At 56.9% G+C, this 16326-nt stretch overlaps 1 protein-coding gene across 1 annotated transcript; it reads right to left on the bottom strand.

Moving 5' to 3' along the window:
* Positions 1–10759: 10759 nt before the first annotated feature.
* Positions 10760–14320, bottom strand: DLX3 (distal-less homeobox 3). The gene is made up of 3 exons (XM_037149863.2): positions 13957–14320; positions 12738–12928; positions 10760–11180 (listed from the first exon to the last, which is right to left on the bottom strand). The coding sequence occupies exons 1-3, from the start codon at positions 14279–14281 to the stop codon at positions 10833–10835; spliced, it is 864 nt and encodes a 287-aa protein (XP_037005758.1). The 5' UTR covers positions 14282–14320; the 3' UTR covers positions 10760–10832.
* Positions 14321–16326: the final 2006 nt, after the last annotated feature.

Below are 16326 nucleotides of genomic sequence, written 5' to 3' on the forward strand. Positions count from 1 at the left end.
CTCAAAGTAGCTGATTTTCAGGGGACTGGGGGTTCCCTTTACCTGTTCCAGGAGGTGAGTAATGTTTTAACAATTATGGTGGGAAAGAAAAAAGTCACCAACCCCAAAGTATTTCTGTTTTCGTCTTCCCTTCTGTCACTCTCCTTGCTTCTCCCATTCCAAGGAGAGGTGAAGAAGCGGGGCTTCTTCAGAACCAGGGAAAGGTTCTGTCAGGGAGTCCTTGGGCGACTGCTGTCTCTCCCCTCCCATGATAACAAAACTTAGAGAGGGAACAGTGGCCCCCTCTTCAGGCCTCTCCTTCCCCCATCCTGGCCAGCCCACACTGATTAAGGGGAGGGATGAAAGACCCTTCCACCCCAAACCTCAAAGTACAAAGGCCCCAGGCAAATGCGTGGAGGCAGGCAAATAGATGCAGGGACCAGGCACAGGGACACCGTAAATGCACACACGGACAGGCAGATGCACACTGGCATTTATGGAGCGGGCATGGCCGCACACAGAGACACGTGTGAGCATGTGTTCACGAAGCCTTCCTGTGGTCGTACATGGACATATGAAAGAAATACACACACAGGTTATATACTCACAGAGAGAGGCCCAACACAGAGGGATGAACGAAGGAGATACATGGGGGCTTAGACATATGCAGAAACAGGCTGGAACCACCCAGAAATGCACAGACCAGCCTCCCACGTGAGCGGGTGTGGGCAGGGAAAACCACGGGTCTCTCTCCTCTGTCTCTCGCTCTCTCCCCATCCCTTCTCTTCTCGTTCCTGACCCTTTTCCTTGCTCTCCAGCTCCTGTTTTCTGGGACTATATCCCTCGTGAGCAGTTGGGGAGGGAGACTGAATGGCCACAGAAACCAGAGGATTTTATTATGACTTTTTTTCTTCATTCCCGGAAGGCTTGCCTCCTTCTTTTCCTGAGTCCTAGCAAGAGATCCTAGCCCAGCTTCTTCTGGAACATCTCATCATTTCCAGAATGGCCGTGGATTCTTTCTCCTCACAGGAACCCAGAGCCTCTCCCCTCAGAGGTCCCCACTGACCCCTCTATTGCCCTGCCCCGACCAGAGGGCAGGAGGGGGACCTGGGATCACAGGGTGGTGGGAAAAGCACCACTCTGCTACTGCTCACTGTGTGACCTTGGACCAGTTACATACCTTCTCTGATGCTCAGATAATTTCTTTTGCCAAATCCTCTGTGTGTGTGTGTGTGTGTGTGTGTGTGTTGATGTGTGTCCACCACCACTTTCAACTCCAGGCTGGGGCTTTGCAAGGCAGAGCTTGTTTTCCATCAGGTTGGAGGCTCCCTGAATGTAGGGCTTTGCTTCCCCTGTTAGATTGGATGCATTTGCAGCTCTTGCCAACCCCACAGCTTGCTGGCTGTAAGGTACTCAGCCCCATCCTGGGTACTGTAAGGTACCCTCGCTGGCTGTAAGGTACTTGGCATCCTGGGGGATAGGTCCGGCCAGCCCAGAAAGGAGAAAGGAGTTGGCCCCGAGCCTCCTTCAGGCATCAAGCTTTCTGGTTCAGCATCTCACAGTGCCAGGCTTTCAGCCTCTCTGGTCCAAAAATGGGGAGATTACTTCATTACCAGGGGAGGGGTGCCATTCTCTGTGGAACTTATATGGTGTATATTCCCCTCAGCTTCATCTCCACCATCCCCATGCAGTTGAATTCTGGGTCAGAAAGGAAGAGAACCTTTTGGCCAGCGTGGCCCTGTACCCCCTTCTCTCTTACTCTCCCCCACTTCAAGCTGAGGAAGAACGTTCTGCAGGGCAAGCGTGAGGCCGGGAATGGCTTCTGGGTTATCTCACTTAGGTCAGAGGCTCTGCTCAGGAATCCCCTTGACCTAGAAGTCCACCCCATGATCACCTTCGCTGTCCTGCCTTGCCTGACCCCACAGGACTTGTGCTCCTCCCTCAGACTGGAGGAGCCTGAGACCTCCCCTCCTAGTCTGTGGGCTGCCCCCATCAGTGGCTCCTTCCTCTGTCTGATCACCCTGCCCCAAGCCCTGGTGCTCCCACTCTCTTAGGGGTGAAGGGCCCCAGTGCATGGGGTTGGGTAGAGGAGTAAGAACGAATGGGGGCATGTGACCCTGCCCAGGCCCTGCCCCTCCCACTGTGCACGGAGCCTGCTGCAGCCCCGCCAGCAGCCCGTCCTCTCAGGCCGGACCCAGGAGCTGCTTTCTCAGTCTCCACATGCCAAGGCCTGTTGCGAACTCCTCCTCCCAGCCCTGGAGCCACCACCGGGGATTCTTTGCTCCAACAGATCCTGGGGGAAGCCAGACAGAGTGGAGGCTCCTGACATGCCTCTGCTGGGCTCCTGTCACATTCCCCAAGCCCAGGGGAATCAGCTGGATGCAGACGATGTAGGCTTCTTCCACCCCTTGTGACCTCCTCCTGAAGTCCTCCTACCTCCCCCTTTAAAACCTGCATCTGCGCTGGGACTCACCCCTGGCTTTGGGTGCCTGCTGCTCCCAGCCCCTTGCCAGCCTCATCTGAACAGTAAGAATTATTTCCCCTGGCCTCTTGAAAAATAGAATTTGTCTCTTCCTCCAGAGAGACGTCACGGAGTCTCTGGAATGCAGATACATAGCTAAAAGGGCTCAGGCAAGTCACTTTGTCTTTCTGGGTCTTTATTTTCTCACCTGTGCAGTGGGGACATGATCGATATATTTCTAAAGGTCATGGAGACCGGGAAAGTGCACTCTCTGTTTGTTCTGAAATATACCAGGTATGTGAGGAGATATGGTGACGTATTCCTTCACCTTGTCCATTAACAATTTGATGCTGAAAGTGCCCCTCTTCCCCCATCCATCTAAATTCTCCTCTAACCCATCAGCTTACCACATAATGGTGAAGAGTACAGTTCCATCCCCAGGAACCAACATAATAAGGAGTCGAATGCCTGAGTTCAAGTCCAACTCTGTGACCTTGAACAAGTTTCCCAATCTTTCTGTCCCCTACCTAACTCACCTGGAAAATGAAGATAATGATAGCATAGGCTTCAGAGAGTTGTTGTGAGGACTGACTGAGTTAAAACACAAAAGGCACCATAATACAGAAAGGATTCAGCAAGGATCAGTTATTATTATTATTATTATTATTATTATTTTATTATATCCAATGACCAAGCAGGGGAAACCCTCTCTGTCCATGAGGGGCCTTGCCCAAGCACCTCTGTTCCTCTGTTGCCCAGCACCTGAGAGCACAGCCCCAGTCTGGCTGTCTTCCCCAGACACCCAACGCACAGGGTGGCGGATGGGGCAGGAGCTGCTCTGTGAAGAGGGAAAAAGTTCTGCAGCAGGCTGGCTAATGCATGAGGATGTTTGACTGTGTTTCCAGAACAGCCTTTTGGGCACCCCCGGTGAAAAGATGTCTGAACAGGTGAGACCATCCAGCACCTGCCAGGGCCGGAGCTAATACAGAGGCCGCCCAGGTCGCCGACTTCTCTCCTGAAATGTTACCTCTCCTGTAACCCCTAAGCTAAACTCAGAGATAAAACCATTTTTTCTTTACTGATGTTGCATTGTCTGCCCAGAAAACTCAAGAGACCCTGGGTGGGGAACAAACCTTCCAGGCTTAAGAAAACTTTGGTATAGAGGCTGGATACAAGATAGGTATAAGACAGTAGCTATTCTTTAATCTAGCAATAAATAAGAAAAAGTATTCCTATAATAAGGGAAACACAGAACAACAAAATGCTGTAAGTATTAGACAGGCAAAGCAACTCATTAGCTGCGGAGCACTGACCTAGCCAGGCAATGGAGAGGCCCGACCGGAAGTGCCTGCGAATGCTCTCGGCATAGGGCTTGGCGCACAGTAGGTCCGTGCCCTGTCTTCTGACAGCCCGTTGTGTCCTCCCTGATTGTGTAGAACTGGCCCAAATGTGGGTCTCCACCCCCTTAGTGAGCACCCCCCCTGCCCAGGTCTTGGGAGGATCGTAGTCTAAGCTCGGGAGCAATTTTCTCCTGCTTCGCTTCCTTCCCAGCTGGCCTCCTGCTCCCTCTGGCCTCGGCTTCCCTCACCCTCCCTTAGCCGAGGGCACGTCACCCCCTCTCCCCCACTGGTGATTTCTGAGCTCAGGGCAGGCCTTGCTGGCTCCAGGGGAGGGCGTGGGGCAGCGCCACACGCGTCGCATGACGTGGCCAGGCACCCTCGGTGCGCAGGGAAAGGCATGCTGCCACGCCGCCACCGCGGCTGCGGTGCTCTGCTGCCGCAGGTTTGCCAGGTGCAAGGTGAACTGCCTGGGGGGGGGGGGCATCCCCTTCCCCACCCCAGCTAATCCTCCAGGGTGTGGAGTCTCTCTTCCCTGCTTACTCAGCAGACATTTCCAATCCTGCTCCATTTGCCCTGGGAAGACAACCTAGGAATTTGGGCCTCCAGGCCCCACCTCTGGCAGCCCCATCCCCAGGTTTGCTTCCTTCCAGGGTGCTTACGCCGGGCCCCTGAGCCCTTCCATCTCTCAGACAGCGCACCTTGGGGCTCAACAGGCCAATCCCACACCCCACCCCTCAAACCTCCTGAATTCACCGGCCAGTGAGCTGGGCCAGTTGAAGAACAGCAGTGTGGGGGGCCCACTCAGTAGCACCCGTCCAGACGTAACCTGGTGTGAGCAAAGGAGAACTGGCCCTTCTTTGCTGTGTGACCTTGAGCAAGTCACTCAGTCTCTCTGGGCTGCTTCCCATTGCCTAGATGAGACAATGTGCAGGGAGGGTAGGGTCACTGTTAGTTCCTGCCATTGCTCAGGGGCAGCAACTGCGTGCTGGGTGCCCTCTTGTCTTCTCACTTAACCGCCAGCAGCAGAGAGGGAGGGAGAGGCCGTCTGCCCTCAGCCTCACAGCCCCTCATCCTACCATGCTGACAGAAGCAGCGTGAGGGGTCCCAAGGGCTCTCTGTCACTTCTTTCATTCATTTGATCATTCGGTGTTCACTGAGCTTCCTGCCGCTCCAGCCTGTGTCAGGCTGGTGGGTGGGAAGGTGACCCTCACATGCCCAAGTCCCTGCCCTCATCCCCCCCCCACCACTCAGGTTGTCCCCGGCTCTCTCTCCTCAGAGACCTCGGTATAAAGACTGCCTCCCCCCACCCCTTCCTTGACTTCCAGCCACCCAATGCTCCCCAGGGTGAACAAAAATACTTCAGTGGCCCATGCCCCGTGCTGTGAGCAGGGATGAGGTGATGGAGAAGGTGAGACCCATTGGGGAGGCTCTGCCTCCCCAATGCTCTGACTGGGGACCTATAAACAGTCACCTAGTTAGTAGTAACCAGCAGGGCGAGTGGCAAATGAGAAAGATTGGGGAGGGGTGCACTGGGGATCCTGGCTGGAGGTCCAAAAGGGCCTCCTCTAAGAACTGGAGGCTGGCCTTTCCCACTCACCCTCTACCCCAAGCCCCACCCCCCTGAGCCCCGGACGGAGCTGTCCTCCAGCCCCTTCCCAGGGCTGCCAGGAAACTCATCTCCAAGCACATTTCAGCTACTCAGTCTCAGGCTGCCCCGTGGTTGGTAAACAGCTTATTAAGTTGATTAACACTGCAATTAAAGCTGGAAATCAGAGGCCCGGGTGCTGGGTGAAGGCTCTCCCCTCTCCCCTCCTGTGACCTCCCCTTCTCCCCCTCCCCTCCTCTTCCATCTCCTCAGGGATTGGCTGATGCGGCTCAGTCCGACTTAGCCAACCAGAGCCCTCCCCTGGGGGGCTGGGCCTCAGGGGTCTGTCTCAGCTGCCGGGAAACCCCTTCCCCCGGAAGGTCTGCGGGCTCTGCCGCATCGGGGAGTTAAGGGGGAGTTAAGTGGTCGTGATGGCGTGAGGCTGAGGCAGGTGGGTTACGGAGGCTGAACTGGGGTGAGGTCTCTAAGATCTCCTGGTGCCTTAAAGGGAGGGGCTTCAGAGGCTGGCGCAGAGACCACCCTTCTCCTCCACTTCCTCAAGGGAGAAGGGCAGGAGCTGTCTCCTCCCGGAAATGGGGCAAACGATGCCAGGGACTCTGAGCCCGGCACTCAGGGAAGGATTTAGGGATGCTCTGGACCCATGCCTTCCCTTCGTGCCGGTCCACGAGGCTGCACTCTCAGGTTCTGCCCCAGCCTCCTGCCTCTCTACCCCTTGATTCCTGGAAGGGGAGTTATTCTGTATGTAGGGCCCCCAGGAATTATGTTCCCAGACCTCCAGCTCTGCCTGTCATGGCTGCCATCTTCTGTCAGGGCAGAATTCAAATACCTTCTTTTCCATCAAGGCTTTCCCGGTTTCCTTCTTACCTGCCGCCAACTGCCGCTGTCCTGTCCTCCCTGGCTGTGTTGGGTTTGCCCAAATGGGAGTCTCTCCAGGGTGGCCCTGCCTGCCTCTTGCCCTGGAGCACCTAGGACAGGTCTGTGCCTTCCTTTCCCAGGCTTCAGTGGCCTGTGGCTCCAGCCCCTAGAACTGCCTGGCATATAGCAGGTGCTCAATAAATATTCGTTGATCGTTTACTTACTCGTTTTTGGAGTTTTCCTAGAGATGGGTGAATCAACCAAGGTGGCAAGAGCAGCCAGGCCAGGGCCCTGGGTCTGAATCAAGGGGTATGGGAGGGGAGGGTGGGGCCCCAGGCCAGGGCAGGAGATGAGGTGGGCAGTGAGCTCCATCTCCCTTGCCACCACTGTCAACAGCAACTTTCATTAGCTGAGCTGTACTCACCGTGTGCTGGGCAGCTTGTTAAGCATTTTACTCACATTATCCTATTTAATCCTCTCAACAACCAGGGTAGGTAGGTAGCATTATCCCTGGGTTACAGATGAGGAAACTGAGGCTTAGAAAGGTTAAGTGACTTGCCCAAGATCACACAGTCACTGCGGGAGGTGAGGTGAAGGCAGGCCTCGGTCTGGGTCAGCTGACTGCAGCGTGCACATTCCTGACCACAGCATTAAGCTTTCCTAGGACCAGCCCAGGGGAAGAAAGCCCAACCCCTCCCCCTCCACTTCTCCCGGAGTTCTTCCTTGGGAGGAGGGCTGGCGGCTGGGGTGGGCGGAGCTTCGGTGGCTCCAGCTCACCGACTCTCTGCCCTGGGGCGTATCTTAGTAAACGAAGTAGCAGAAAAGCCCATTAAGAAGCCTTGGCTGGGTAGCTCAGTCGGTTAGAGCATCCTCCTGATACGTCAGGGTTGTGGATTCATTCTCCTATCAGAGCACATACATGAAGCAATCAAGGAACGCATGAATAAGTGGAACGACAGTTTGATGCTTCTCTCCCTCTCTCTCATCAATAAATTTAAAAAAAATTAAAGCCTATTAAGGGAATCAATTTTTCAGACAGACCTGGGTTCCAATCTCAGTGTATTAGTTATATGATCTTGACCGAATCTCTTCTGAGCCTCAGTTTCCCGATCTGAAAAATGGGCACTATTCTGCCCATTTCAGGCGTCCAAGGTTGTTGGGGGGGGCATATGCAAAACGCCTGGCACAGAGTCAGAGTTTAGCTAATGCCAGTTGTTACTAAGGGTTGGAGAACAGTGACCCTCGGGGAGGACTGGGGTTCTCCGGCCCCCACTGTCCCCCGAAGGTCTCCACTAGGTAATGATAGGGGCAGTCAAAGAGCACCCGGCAGAGGTGGGCCCAGGTCCCCCACCCAAGCCCCTGTCCTTGTGTCTCACCAGTGTTGGTGAAGAGGGTGACCTGACCAGCCTGAAGGTGAGGAGAGGAGGAAGGAGAGGTCAGGGGCGGGGCTGACCCCGAGGGAGGTCACCCGGGCAGTTAATCCAGCCTGACGGAGTAGGGATGAGCAGGGTGGCATTAGGGAGCTTACGACACCCTTTCATCCCGGAGCAGCCGCCCGCCTAGCCTCCCTCCTTCCTTCCTCTCTCTTTCTGCCCTTTTTTTTCCCCTCTCCCTCCCTTTGCTGGCAGCCCAGCCCTAATAAAATGCAGTGTCTCCAGCAAGTCTGCCCGGCTGCCGCCTCGCTGCTCCTGCCTGCACGCAGCCCTCAAACCAAACTGCTCGGCTCAGCCCCGCCTGGCAGCTGCCACTTAACCCTTGCCAACCCGGCTGGCGTCCTCCCTTCCGTCTCCCTCCGGCATGTGGGGAGGGGCAGGCTTGCTTTCTGAGAGGAAGAAGGGTGAAGTGAGGGGGGAGGGTCCCCACTGTTCCTGAGCCCCTGCCTTTGAACCCCTCAGCTGCATGTCTGTGACTGCTGGCTAACAGGGACCTTCAGCGGGACCGGCTCCTAATGTCTTCTCTGCTTTCTGCCTCACAGCAGCCCCAGAAACCAGCAGGGTGGGGGCCGTTGTCCCCATTTGACAGATGAGGAAACCAAGGGCCTGACAGGCCGTGCTGGGTCACCTTGGCTGCTGGGTGGTGTTGCTGATTCTCCCTCCATCCAAGACTTTTTCCAGTGTAAGGAGCTGCCTTCGCCACCCTGCGTGTGTGCGGGGGCGGGCTGACTCGGGCAATGTGTGAGGGTGCCTCCTGGGGTGCTGTGGCTTTGGCTTTGTACTTGCGTGTGATGCGAGGGGGTCACAGGTGTGTGTGTGTGGCTGCGTACGTGAAGATGACACGTTTGCCTCAAGTGCGAGTGCATGTATATGGGATGACACAGAGATGTCAGTGTGTGTCTGGGTACACGCGTGTGTATAAGAGAGGTAGCTTCACAAGCGTGTGCATAAATTCACGTTGTCTCCCACCTGCACCGAGATGTGTCGCTCACACACACCTGCATTCATTTGACCACCTCCAACTCCGTCTCCAAAGTCGTGGGACTGGGCAGCCAGGAGAGGCGGGTGGCGGCAGCAAGAAGGCTCCGAGTCAGCGCCCAGCTCTCCCTGGGAAGCAGGCAAGAGGCCCCGCTCTGCTTCCATCATCCAGCCGAGGTCCCACTGGCTCCGGGGCCCTGCCGGCTGTTGGAGCAGAGGCATTCCCCTTGCCTGAGGCCTCCACCTCACCCCAAGCTGGAAAGGACAGACTAGACGGGAGGGTGAAGGGGGGGAGTGCCTGGGCGTGGAGGCAGGGGGTGTACACGCGTGTGTAAGCATGTCTGCGTGTGAGCCCAAGATCAAAGAGCAGCCCTGAGGTGACCCAGCGGCGGCAGTGGCGGAGGGCATCTGGCTGGCAGGGAACGCCAAGCCACCAAGCAGAGTGGAGTCAGGGCCGGAGGCCTCCACCTGCCAGACCTGCCCATGTTGGGGGCAGCCACCGGGTCACGAGCACCTGCCGCCTGGGGCCAGGCCCAGCCCAGCCCTGGACTCCAGAGCTCCAGCAGGGCCTTCGGAGGTTCAGGGCCCTCTCTCCCCACCCAACACCTTCCCCAACCGCCAGGCCTCCTCTGAGAGCCCTGTCCGCCTCCAGCCTCCGGTTCAAAGAGCTCAGTAGTTATTTTCTTCATTTTTTATTAACATTATATATAAAGATGGGTCCAGTAAGAAAGCGGAAATGAGAAGGCTGGGAGGGAGTGGGAGCTGGCTCAGTTCCTGACCCCCTGGTTGGGACTCCTGGAGACCCACCACGTCTCTTCCCACGTCTGCGCCTCCCACCGAACCCCAGTCCAGCCAGAGCCCACACCCCTGTTTCCCTCTGTGCGCAGCGCACAGGCGGGCACATCCAGGAGGAAAGGGCCACATAAATAGGAAACCACACAGGGAGGAGGCTGCTTCTTTCTGTTGCTCTTAAAAAAACACAGACCATATATATATATATATTTATATATATAGTGCCACAGTCTTCTACCTCTCCTTTTCTTCAATGTTTGACCACATCAGGGGTGGAGGAAAGTTAGGTCTGAGGAGGTGTCTAGCCACCCCCCAGCCCCCTGAAGTCACCGAGCTACGACCCTCCCCTCTTGCCCGGTGCACCTCACGGGCTTCCGAGGCAATTGGTTGAGGGGGTGTTTTCCAATTGGTTGTCAAGGCCACTGGAAAGGGGGCACTTTGGGGTTTGTTTTGCCTGGTATGTCTTTTTGGAGATTTGGGGTTTGGTGCCAGAACCGCCAGCTTACTGGAGGAGAGGGAGAGGTGGGGCGGGGGTGGGACAGAGCAGAAGTGCCCACGTAGGGGAGATCGATCCTATCTGTTAACAATGCCCTTTGTTTTCCTATTTTTCAACAGCTTTCAAAACCAAAGTTGTGCAAAGTCCTGTACACGGAAGAAGAAATGGGTCCTTAAGAGAGACATCTGAGACCACCCCACCCTTCCTCTCCAACCAGAGCGGGGAGAGGATAGAGATGACTCCTTGAGTTCTTCCCTCTAAAGCCACAAATATTAAAAGATTTCCCCACTTTCTTTGGTTTAACCCTCAAATCTTAAATGAGGGCTAGAAGGACAGGGCTGGGGCTGGTCGAGGTCCCCACCCTGAGTCCCAGTCACGATGTCCAATGTCTTTCTGGCAGAAGGGATGCTCAGGAAGAGGGGAGCCACAGGTGGCTTAGGCGGAACCAGGCCTGGCAAGTCTCTGCATCGACAGGGCCTGGAGTCCAGACCAGGCCTGCCCTGCAAACACTCCACTGGCCCCCGGTCCTCCAGGTCTCCAGTCTGGGAAACAAGTACTCAGTGTTAGAGGCTGGAAGGTGATGAGCCATTTAAAGTCAATCCAGGCTTCTGGAACAGAAGGGAAGCAGCTGTCCCAGCTGGAGTGGAGTGCCCCAACATCTGGAAGGGTGCCCCAGCGTCTAGGCAGCAGGAGAAGGGTTCAGGGGAACATCCTTGGTCCATGCAAATTTCACCTGGAGCTCTTGGGTCCCTGGAGGAAGGGACAAGGGAAGAGGAAAGGGGGCTTCCCTTTCCCCTGTGCTCTTCGATGATTCCTGAGTGTTGGCTAGGACAGAGATGCCTTCTGTCTGGCCCCGGGGATCCTTCGTGGGAGGTTCAGGCCAGGTGGGTGCTCAGTACACAGCCCCAGGGTTGGGCGGGGGCCCGGGGGAGGCATGGTGCAGGGTGGCCGGCTGAGGCGGCTGCTGCTGTAAGTGGGGTCCACTCAGGTTCTGTGCATGGTACCAGGAGTTGGTGGGGTCGTCCAGATAGCTGGGGGAGGCACTGTACGGGAGCGGCGGGGGCAGCTGGCTGCGTGCAGGGGCCGGAGTGGAGTGGGAGGAGGTGTCCCAGAGGGCGGGTGACGGCGGCGAGTTGCAGGCCATGGAATCACTGTTGTTGGGACTGTGCTCCAGGGGCACCTCCCCGTTCTTGTAGAGCTTCTTGAACTTGGAACGGCGGTTCTGAAACCAGATTTTCACCTGCGCCCGAGGAGAAAGGGGGAGCTAGTTAATCTCTGGGAATGCTGAGTGGAACCCCTGTGGGGCATGCAGCCTAGAGAGGGCAAGGCCAGCCCCCCCATGGCACATGTCAAGACACAGGCGAAATCCCGACATCCTGACTCCCAGGCCAGCATCTTTCTTCCATCTGGGATAGAGGGATGGCAAGCAACTTTCAACTGCCTGGGACCGCATTCCACACTGCCATTTACTAAGTGTGCGACTTGGTCAAGTTACCTAACCTCTCTGGTTCTTTCCTTCCTCATCTGCAAAATGGGATGGTGGCAGCACTATTAGTCACTTTATGGGGTCATTATGCCGCTCAAAAAGTTAAGACAGATAAAAACTGAGAGCAGCCTGGTATGTAGTAAGCACCCAATAAAAGGCAGCCCAGGTGGGCGATGGGCAGTTTGTGGCCTTTTGTTCACATTAGAAACTCAAAGGCCCAAAGATACACAGACAAACACACACCCACACAAGCATCTCCGTGTGCAGAATGTACCCACTCACTGCTTTACACACACACACCAGACTATAAAGATACACACACGCAGGCACTACTCCCAGATAAACACCCACAAGCGTGAGCACCCGTGCTCACACACCCAGGCACGGAGGGACCTCCAGGGCTGTCTAATGCGGGTGACCTGGGGTCTCAGGAGCAGGTGAGCCTCGATTTCCCAGTTTCCCCGGGGTACCTCCCCCTCCCCCTGCTGCTCCGCACCCCATGACTGGTACAAACAATGAATCAGCTTCTCACCGGGTGACCCAGATTCCCAGCGGACCTGGCCCCACGCACGCAGCCGCAACCCAGGCCCGCCTGTCAACACCTGCAGGGAGCCAGGCAGCCACCACTCCTCCCCTGAGCAGTGACAGGCTTCTGGGGGCTTTAGGGACAGGCTGAGGTGAGTCCCTGCCCGCCTTGGGTGGGAATCTCTCCCCTCCACTCAGGGCCAAGGAAGAGGTGGAGCGTTTAGCTGCTGAGTAGCAATGCAGCATTTTGAAGCCAGAACACGTTTTTGAACACGAATTCACCCAGTTCCCCAGTGTGCAGTCATGTCCATGTGCCCCTCTATCCACAAACACAGTGACCCTTGAAAGGTCACACTCATGTGAACATTCTCACGTGTACACAGATATATTTCAAGTGTGTAAATATTGTATATGCATATGAGCGTGTATGTCCACCTCTGCACATGCATGACTAGTTGGAGGGGGAGCCACACGTGTGGACTCCTTTCAAGTGAGTGACCAGTACCGTGGGGACTGGGGTTTGAGCCTGAGGGAGGAGGACACCTTTCCTGCTGACAGACATACGCAGTTGCACAGGTTCACAAATGTGCATGCCTGTACACGCGCTCGTGCAGAAACTTCTAACAGAAGTTGAGATTTGGGGGCCCCTCTACCGACAGGCAAGGGTTTCAAGGGCCTACTGGGAATTTAAAAGGTCATTCAGGCTGGATAGTGACTGGGGAGTCCCGGGGTCCCACGCCGCACCCCCCACCTCAAATCTCGCAAACTCGACCACCCCAGACTGACCTGTGTTTGCGTGAGGCCCAGCTGCGCCGCCAGCTCGGCGCGCTCGGGCAGTGCCAGATACTGGGCCTTCTGGAAGCGGCGCTGCAGGGCGGCCAGCTGGTAGCTGGAGTAGATGGTGCGCGGCTTTCGGACCTTTTTGGGCTTCCCGTTCACCATCCGCACCTCGGCTTCCGGCTCCTCCTTCACCGAAACTGCGTGCAACACACCCGGCGAGGGGCGGCTCAGTCTCCGCCTGCGACCCCGGCGACCTCCAGGGCCCTGAAGGACGCCCCACCCTCCTGCCCATTGACTCCCCCGGGATTTCCAGGCTGCGCGCCCCGCCGCCGCCGCCGCAGCCGCCGCCGGAGCCCCAGGAGGGAGCGGCGGCCACAGACCGACGGGCGGCCGCCCACGACGCGGCGCTCCCAGCTCCGCGCCCGGCCCCGGAGCACAGTCCCCGGCGCCAGCGCCGCCCGGGCCAGGCCGGCCGAGGCTTCGCCCAGGACGCCTTTCCGGCTCGCCTCCCAGCTCGCAGCCCCTCGCTACCCGCACGCCGGCCAGGACCCTTCTCTCCCCATCTGTCTGTCACTCCTTTCCTCTTTCCTGTTCCCTTTTTCTTCTTTTTAAAAAACTTTTTATTTTAGGTTAATTTTTGATTTTCGTTAAGTTACAAGCAAAGTACAGACTCCTTCCTCCTCCCCTTTTCTTTTCCGTCCTTTCCTCCCTTTTTTCTGTCCTTTCTCTCACTTTGTCTTTACCTTTCTCTTTCGCAGCCCTTCCACTTCTCAGTCGCTGTTTCCCTGTCATTCTGGGGTGTCTCCAGGACCCCCTCACCATTCTCCCTCTCCCCAGCTCGAATCCAGAGGGTCCCTGGAATTTCCTGATGCCCACCCACAAGCCCGCCGCAGCCAGATGGAGGACCGCCTGCCGAGGTTCTCCGCGAAAGCACCTCAATTAGAAGGCTCCCTGACAATCCACGGCCCTCGCCGTGCCCCCTAATTCTCCCCGATCCTCACCGGAGACCGCAGCGCACAGAGAGCAACGCGGCGCCTGGAGGTCTCAGGACTGACTGGAAGGTAGTCTCTGCCCGCCTTGGGCCCTGTAGCCCGCCTTCTCTAACTCCAGACAGTACGTGTCTTTTCCTCGACGCTCCCCTGGATTTCTGTTTCAGTCCCCCGCCTTTCTCTCCCAGGAGAACCTTCCAACGTGGCCCACTCTCCCGCGACCCCGCGGTCCTCACCTGGGTCCTGGGCGGGCAGCGGCTGCTCGCGGTAGGCTCCGTACTGGCGGTAGGAGGTTCCGTAGGTGTATTCCGACTTGGGCGAGTACGCGCCCGTGCCTGCGAGCCCGTTGAGATTGAACTGGTGGTGGTAGGTGTAGGGGTTCACGGTCTGGCCGTAGGGCTGGCCGGAGTAGTAGTCGTGCTGCGGAGCGCTGTAGTAGCCCAGGTCGGTGACGGAAGACTCGGGCAGGGTGGGCGAGTCCTTGGAGCCCGCATGGCAGCTCAGCGAGCTGGAGATGTCGGTGAGGATGCTGCTGAGCTTGCGATCGAAGGAGCCACTCATCCTGGCGGGAGCCGCGCCACCACCGGGCTGGCCTGGGCCGCGGGCTGGAGCGCGGAAGAGGCGGAGGAGCCGGGCGAGGGGTGTGTGCGTGTCCGCAGGGCGGGAGGAGGGTCCCGCAGCGTTTCGGGGGAGGGGAGGCCGAGGGGCGCCGAGACGAGCGCCGGCCTTCGGACGGTCGCTTCGCGCCTCTCCTTGCGTCCCAAGCCACAGTCAAATGCTGCCAGCTCCGCCCGGCCGGCCGGTTATAGACTCCGAGGAGTCGCGGAGGGAGGCTCCAGCGCTCTGATTGGCTGCAAGTCTTGCCTTCGAGGCAAAACACGCTCCAGCGTTCGCTCGCTCTCCGCTCGCCTCCATTCTTTGTTGTAACCCAAACACACACACACACAAGCACACGCACACACCTCTCGCTCCTTCTCTGGTGGCTTCCCCCCACCTCAGCTTCGATAAACCCTGTCTCTGAAGGAAGGAGTGGGGTCGGGGAAGGTGACTGTATAGAGCTTCCAGGATCTGTCAGTCCGTCTATCTCCCTGGCTGGGGGGTGGAAGGTGGGCTCAGGTGCAAGGAGGAAGGAGGGGAATTTGCCCATTGGGTATTTGTGGAGGGAGGGGTTACAAGGGATGTGTGTGACTGTGTGTGCACGCGCCCAGTGCAAATGACAGGCACACGAACGTGCCCGAATTGGAAAGATCCAGGGCTCATGAAAACATTTTAGTTTCTTTTAAAATGAAAGGAAAGGGAAAAAAAGAGAAAATTTAGGTTGAAGAAAAAGTTTGAATGTATGCTATTAATATGCTACTAAAATATTGTCTTTCCAACAATGCAGTCATAAAATGTAATTTTAAAACATTTTTCTTAATGGAGGAAGGGATCCATCAAGCAATTGGGCCTTGGACTTACAAAAGTCGTAATCCAACGCACACAGGGCCCTTTTGGAGAGGACCTGGGTGGGGGGTTGGCGTGCGTGGATTTAGGGGCTTATGGGGAGGTTGGGGTGCACAGTCTGTCTGTAGTGATATTAGACCTATCTCTGAAACTATGTGTGTGCAGTTTCAGAGGTCACCCAGCAGCAGGGGACCTGGGGCCCGTGTGAAGCTGGGTGGGGCACAGGCTGGCTTCTGTGTGTTTCAGTGACTTTGGGGGCAGTCCTGTGCATTCGTGACAGCGCTGGCCTCAGGCGTATGGGCCGGGGCTACTTGGGGTGTGTGACGTTGTGAGGTTTCCTGTTTTCTGCAGTATCCGAAGGTGTGAGTGCAAGAAAGTGTGAGAATGAGCAAGCGGTGTGTGTAAGCCGGGAAGGTGTGTCTGTGCGATGAATGTGCGGTTGTATGCACAGGTGTGTAAAACTCTCAGTCCCTTCCCAGGCCTCAGTGCCTGGTAACCCTGTCCCCACCTACCAAAGGCCCTAAAGAAGAGGCTCCTCTCCCTGGGGACTCCCGGCCAAGATCCTGATCTTGTTTGGCCCATAGGGTCAGGCGTTTAGGTCATCCGAGTTGTTCCCAACACCTACCCCATTTCTCCGTTCCACTCCCAGTTCTGTTCTCATCTGCCTTTGGGAGGAGGAGCTCCCCCAAAACTAAATTCCTACATGCTACCTTCACACAAGGCTGCCGTGTCCCCTTTTCCCTGCTTGACCTATCCCAGGACAAACAATGCCGGCGCGCCACCTTGTGGTCTCCTCTGGGCTCGACAGCCTTCCAGCCTTCTCCAAGGCGGGCGGGGGGAGGGGGTCTCCCTGGTAGACAGTCAGGCGGGCTCTGCACTCTTTTCCAAAGTCAGACTCCCGGGGCAGCCTGCCAGGGGTTCCAAAGGCTTTGAGAGCTGCAGTTGGTGGAGACTGAGGGTCACAGTCTGTGTGCCGAGGGGCAGGAGTGCCCGCCAGGTCTGCGCGGCTCCGGGGAGGCCACGGCATGGGAAAGGTGGGGGCGGGGGCCAGGCTAAAGGAGTACTATCTGTCTGTCTATCTCCGCGTCCCCCCAGCGCCTATCGTCCGCCGCTCCGAGCCCTTGGCGGGGCGAGTTGCCACCCGCTCTGGATGCCCTCTGTTC

The sequence above is a fragment of the Artibeus jamaicensis genome, unplaced genomic scaffold (assembly GCF_021234435.1).
Source record: "Artibeus jamaicensis isolate MK-2021 breed Jamaican fruit bat unplaced genomic scaffold, CSHL_Jam_final contig_1998, whole genome shotgun sequence".
NCBI classification, from domain to species: Eukaryota; Metazoa; Chordata; class Mammalia; order Chiroptera; family Phyllostomidae; genus Artibeus; species Artibeus jamaicensis.